At 34.2% G+C, this 6000-nt stretch overlaps 1 protein-coding gene across 8 annotated transcripts in view; it reads right to left on the reverse strand.

Moving 5' to 3' along the window:
- Positions 1-6000, reverse strand: part of LOC127062532 (GTPase-activating protein CdGAPr) — a 40740-nt gene that overhangs the window by 24127 nt on the left and 10613 nt on the right. For 5 of the 8 annotated variants that reach the window (XM_050990957.1, XM_050990956.1, XM_050990955.1 and 2 more), the window contains exon 2: positions 1505-1761. In XM_050990957.1, the coding sequence (XP_050846914.1) occupies positions 1505-1627 (123 nt within the window). In that variant the 5' untranslated portion in view covers positions 1628-1761. Of the gene's footprint in view, positions 1-1504; positions 1762-3621; positions 4284-5358 lie in introns of those variants that run through there. The other 3 variants (XM_050990952.1, XM_050990960.1, XM_050990958.1) reach the window with 3 other exon arrangements.

Below are 6000 nucleotides of genomic sequence, written 5' to 3' on the forward strand. Positions count from 1 at the left end.
ATAAACCACCACATAGAATCTAAAGTTAAGCGAGATAGATATAGATGATGCTTCTCGATCGATACAAACCGGTCGATTTGAGAGAACGAATATCGTTTTAGACCTACGTAATTTTCTTGATGACCCCCAACGAAGATCTAGAATCGTTTCTTCTATCGAAAGAAAGAGAGAAAAAAGAAAGAGAGTAAGAGAGGAAGAGAGAGTGAGAGAGAGAGAGAGAGAGAGAGAGAGAGAGAGAGAGAGAGAGAGAGAGACAACGATTGGCATTGATTTAACGATGGATAAATAGACTGAACTCTTCATATTCATCGAACGATATTCTTAATTGGGAACACACTCGTTCGATAATCTAAATTACGTCAGTAATTAAGTGATATCGAACAAAAATATAATGAATTGTTATTTTTTCTTTTTTATATATAGGCATGCATATTAATAGTTTATATATATATATTGAATATTTTGATAAATATGTATAAGAAAATATCAATAGATAATATAACTGATCAGTATAAATAACGAAATGTCAGGGTTGCAACTAAGTTTTGTTATAAATACTGATCTATTTATAAAATACCGACAAATTGTTATACTTACAAATATTTTAATAAAAATATGAACAGTTTTTTAATCGGTATAGTACTGATCAGATATACTACCTACTATATATTTTTTTTGACATATATCATTAATATTTATGTAATTCGAATATTTATTATATGATTTCTATATAATGATAAAAAAAATATATATATAGGAATTTTTTTTATAGATGTATATAAATTATACGCATGTATTTATTTGGTTAATATGTCTAATAATTAATGAAAAATAGTTTGTAAAATAAATGATCAGTATATATGAATATTTTGATTAATATGTATGAGAAAATATAAATAAGTTTAATATCAAGTCAAATATCAATAAGAAAATATCAATAGTTTTTTAATCGGTGTAATACTGATCAGGTATATTATCTACTGATATTTTATATGTCCTAGCCATTTATTTAAAATACTGATTAAAATACTTCTATCATAGATAATATAAAGTGATCAATATAAATAATTAAATGTCAAGGTTGCTTCTATAGTGCGTTTATTGGTTTTATTAGAAATACTGACCATGTATGTATTAATAAAATAAATATTATAAATCGATGTAATACTGATCGTTTATATTTTGTTATAAGTACTAACTATAGATTTAAAACGATGATTAAAAATGTTGAAAAATACTGATTCAATAAATAAGAGCCTAAATGATATATAATAAATATTTGAATCAAACAACAAATAACATTTCGAAATAGATAAATGAATTGAAATGATTTAATAATAACGTAGATGATAAAAAAGAGATCAATTGAAAGATATCGAAAATATAATTTCAAATTTAAACGATTTATCGGATTACTTTAAAAACTAATTATCCCGTTCCAACGATTATAAGAAACGAAATGACCTCGAGGGGAAGGATGAAGGAGGTTAGATATTGTACTCACTGAAAACGAAGAGGAAGGAGAAGAGACAGCGCTTATCGAATTTGCGAGGCTCACCTTCGCGGTTTGTGGCTCGATGTCGGTGAGCCGATGAGCGCGAGGTCTCTCTTGCGCCGGTCCTGGCATCCTTTGCAGCCTCTCCGTTGACGAGGACGAGGAGGACGAGGATCCAGGCCTTTGGCCCGGTTTACCACGTGCCAGGATGATGGCAGTATATCTTTACTTTCCTCTCGAACGAATCATTTTCCACATTTATTTCTCTGCAAAGCCAACATTCTTCATATTAAAAATGGCGATAAGAAAGGAAATATAAATTCTTTCTTTCCCTTATCCCCGCTTTATCCACGAGAAAAAAAAATATAAACTTCTTTTCATTTCTCCGAAAAAAAGATATGAATCCCTCTCCCAAATAAGAAAGTAAGAACATCACGTCGTGTTCGGCCTAAGATTTTTTTTTTCTTTCTTTTACAAACACACACCCGCACATACGAAACGTACGAAGAGCATTTTCTAATCAGCGTCCAGCGAAACCACACGCTTGTTAGTTCGCATATATCTCATGATAAAACAATGACAAAATAGAAACATATGTATTTCGAATCTACCGTGACCTGAACGTGAAGTTGATCGTTAAAGAAACAAAGCACTCAATGCTAGTCTTCTAACGCTATTGTTTACGCAATAATTTGTAAATCTTTTTTTAAACGGAGTTTTTAACATATCATAACCCACTGATTGATCCCTTGGGGAATAGAGTTTTCAATCTTTCAAACGAACATCAGAAAGCGGATATGAGTGACGATCGTGTTGAAAGAAATGGCCGCTTTTTTCAATCATTGATTACATTATTTTTTGACAAACGAAAAGAAAATATCGATTATTCAAAAACGAAATGCAATTAAAAAAATATAAAAAAAAGAACGATATAAACGCATTAGTGATAAAAAAAGAAAATAACAATAATAATAATAAGAAGAAGAAGAAGAATAATTCACCGCAGATGACGTCAATTGCCAAAATTTGTTACGTTGCTACGTGGTGGTATTTGGTATACATCGACCATACCAAATGAATTAAAAAAATACAATTCACACCTACCCAAGATATTTGTTTTTGGAGCCACAAAGAACGTGTTAAATGTATACACATAATTTCTCTAAATCTAAATTCTGCTTGGCATTAGCATTACCGGATATAACACGCGAAAATATATATATATATATATAGTTCGATCATACTTTTTGCGCTTTTAGACGAAAAGCAATTAAATTCAGCCACCGTACAACACTTTACACCCACGACATTCGTCTGAAAGACTTTTCTAAAGGATGAAGAGGAAAAGATTTTCAATACTTAAAGAAATAATCATGTATATACATATAAAACAGACATATATAACGTGTAATAGAGATAAAAATTAGCAACAATAGAAAGATATAATGAGATAAAATGAGATATAAAAGATATAAAAGATACAAAAGATAAAATGAGAGAATCGAAGAATAATAGAGACCTTTGAAAGAAATCTCTAGATATAGAAAAAGAGAAGACGAGAAAGAGAGAGAGGAAAAGAGGAAGAAGGGAGACGATGGGTGGGTGGGTGGTTGTTAAGGTGTTAAAAGTTTCGATACAACACACGCTACGTTAAACGTTAAAGCGTGATATTTACTGCACTGCGTCGAACCGAAAGCGGTCGGATGGATATACTGTTTTAAAAGCCCACGACCTTGCACAGCCTACGGGACACTCACACACAAGTATAATATAATATACATAACGTAGCTGAGCGAGAGAACACGAGGGCCTTTTCGTGACCTTTGTCGAAACGGGGAATGATCAAGGGGGGCCGACGAAAGTCGGCCAAGCAAAACGCAACCTCACCGTAGCGGAAACTTCTCAACGCCATCGAAGAAATATAACTTTGTGATTGTGTTCGCGGATCGTCGAGCGAGACCGTTCATTTTCTCGGGAATCGAAATCGTTGAGAACGAACTCGTCGTAATTTAAACATTGAGTCAATCGTTCATCTTATTTTTTTTTCTATATTCCTTTTTTTTATTATTTCTTCTATTTCTTTGTGTATTTTTCTTTTTCTTTTTTTATATTTTTATTACTTTTACCTTCTTATTTTCTTTTTCTTTCCTTCCATGATTATGGTTATACGAATAATTGAATTATCTTAAATGCAAATAAAATACGTGAGTTGGACACTTTCATAATCACTGGGACAAATAACGTGGTATCCGGTCGAACGGACGAGCCACCCTTCTTCGTCAACCGGTTGGTTCATCATCGGGGCTTGCTCCTCTCTTTCACAAAGAAAGAATCTGTCTTTCACGAAGAGGAGAATATCCGGCTGCACGAGCTTAACCGACGAAGGAGAGAAAGATGAGTCTCTCTCTCTCTCTCTTTCTCTCTCTCTCTATCTATCTATCTATCTTTCTCTGTCTCTTTCTTCTTTTTGCTTGCATTTCATTTCTTCGCGAGTTCGGAAGATCTCGCGTAGAGTCTCCTTCGCGGCCGTGGAGTACGACGGAAATAAAAATGTAAGAAAGCCGCAAGTAAAAAGTCCAAGCCACATCCGTTCGCTCGAGACGCGAGACTGCTACGCATCGTAGAATGACTTAGAAGCCCAAGATCGGGCTAATTAAAAGAGATAAGAGAGCAACGTAACGAATTCTTTTTCTCCCCCGAAGAAACCGAGTCACTTCGATTATATACGATCGATCTTCGAGAAATATATTTCTCTTGACAAAGTTCGAATGATTAACTTGGAAAAAAAAACTTGAAAAAGAAATAAGACAAGAAAAGAAAAGAAGTAAATAAATAAATAAATAAATAAATAGTAAATAAAAACAACTTTTTTGCTTCAGGTTCGACTTTCTTACATATATATATATATATATATATATATATATATATAGTGCGTGTGTGTATGTGTGTGTGGTTTCTTCGACAGTAAACTCGATCGATAAAGTCGAATCCATAGAAGTTGATTCGACTCGAGCCTGTTTGGGCTTCGTCATCCTGCCGCCTAAAAGCAGATACGAAGAGAGTGATGTCCGTACACTGTATACCACCAAAGTGCGTTTATATATATGTGACATTAAAGAAAAGAGATATGTATATTACGTACACCAACACATCCACATACTATATATATACACACACACACATCATACACATATAGGATAGAGAGTAGTAGAGATAATGACACAACGACTGAAATTTCAGCATGGCGAGTTCGTCGAGCGGAGACGAATAGGAAGCAGACTCGGTCTGCGAATTCGACGCTCTCCAAACGCGAATCTTCGCACGCTAATATCACCCAACTGACGACTCTGTACATTAGTACGTGACCGAGATATACACGAATCGTGAATTTACAGTAGTATAAACCTCTCGGAGAATTGCGTGAAAGCTATACGCGGATAGAGATATATCCACATTCACATACATACATACATATATATATACATACGTACATACGTACGTACGTAACGACTCGCACGTGCGAAACCGAAGCCGACAATAGGACGTGGCACGCGCTCGGTATTTCTCGTGTGATACCGTGCGAACATTGAAGAAACAAATTAGAGAAAGAGGGAACGAAAGAAAGCGAAGAATTAATTAATAAAAATGAAGTATTCAGATAATTCGACGAACGTGACGAACAAGACATATTGTGAATGATATGTCAATTATATTTATTATCGAAAGTTTCTATGTATATATATATATATATTTCGTCCTTTTAAGAAACGTTGTTTAGAGATATATCTGTTTCCTTTTTTTTCTTTGTTTTTTTTTTTATATTAGATATTTCAATATATATAGTCTGAATATAAGTTTATTACCAGAGATGTCCGCCGACACGCAAAGATCGTTTTTCTTGGTGTACCAGCTTACGCAATGGGTGCGACACGAGGAGGATGATACGCGAGGGTCATGACGCGTCTGCTTGAAGAGACCCTCGACGAGTTATACGGAGACTTAAGCTACTCTATATGATCGCATGTGTGTTCGCATACATACATACATATGTATGTATGTATACATGCCTTTGCAGAAAGAAGAAAAACATATGTAAAATTGAGAAAGTACTGAGAGAAGCGTAATCTATCGTTCTTTTTTTTATTCATTTGACTCGATCGATAAATGAAATCTACTTTCGAAATCTGGTTACACACGTTCTTTATACGTTTATCGACGAAGAGAAATTTTGATATAAATTGTACATATCGGTAAAACAGAACGAATATTGATGAGACTGCCTTTGCTACTGTTACTCTGTTGCCTATTCGACGATATTTTACGATGCGTGTGTTCCGTTCGAAGCTTTTATCAAACTCACCCCTCTTGCAAAAGGGACAAAAGAAAAAAGAAAAAAAAAAAAAAGTAAAAAAAGAGAGAAAGAAAGAGCGAGAAATATAGAGGGGTAGAATTGCGCGCGTGGAAACGAAACATACGGAAACCGGTATCGTTGTCCACCCCTTCCC

The sequence above is a fragment of the Vespula vulgaris genome, chromosome 3 (assembly GCF_905475345.1).
Source record: "Vespula vulgaris chromosome 3, iyVesVulg1.1, whole genome shotgun sequence".
NCBI lineage: Eukaryota > Metazoa > Arthropoda > Insecta > Hymenoptera > Vespidae > Vespula > Vespula vulgaris.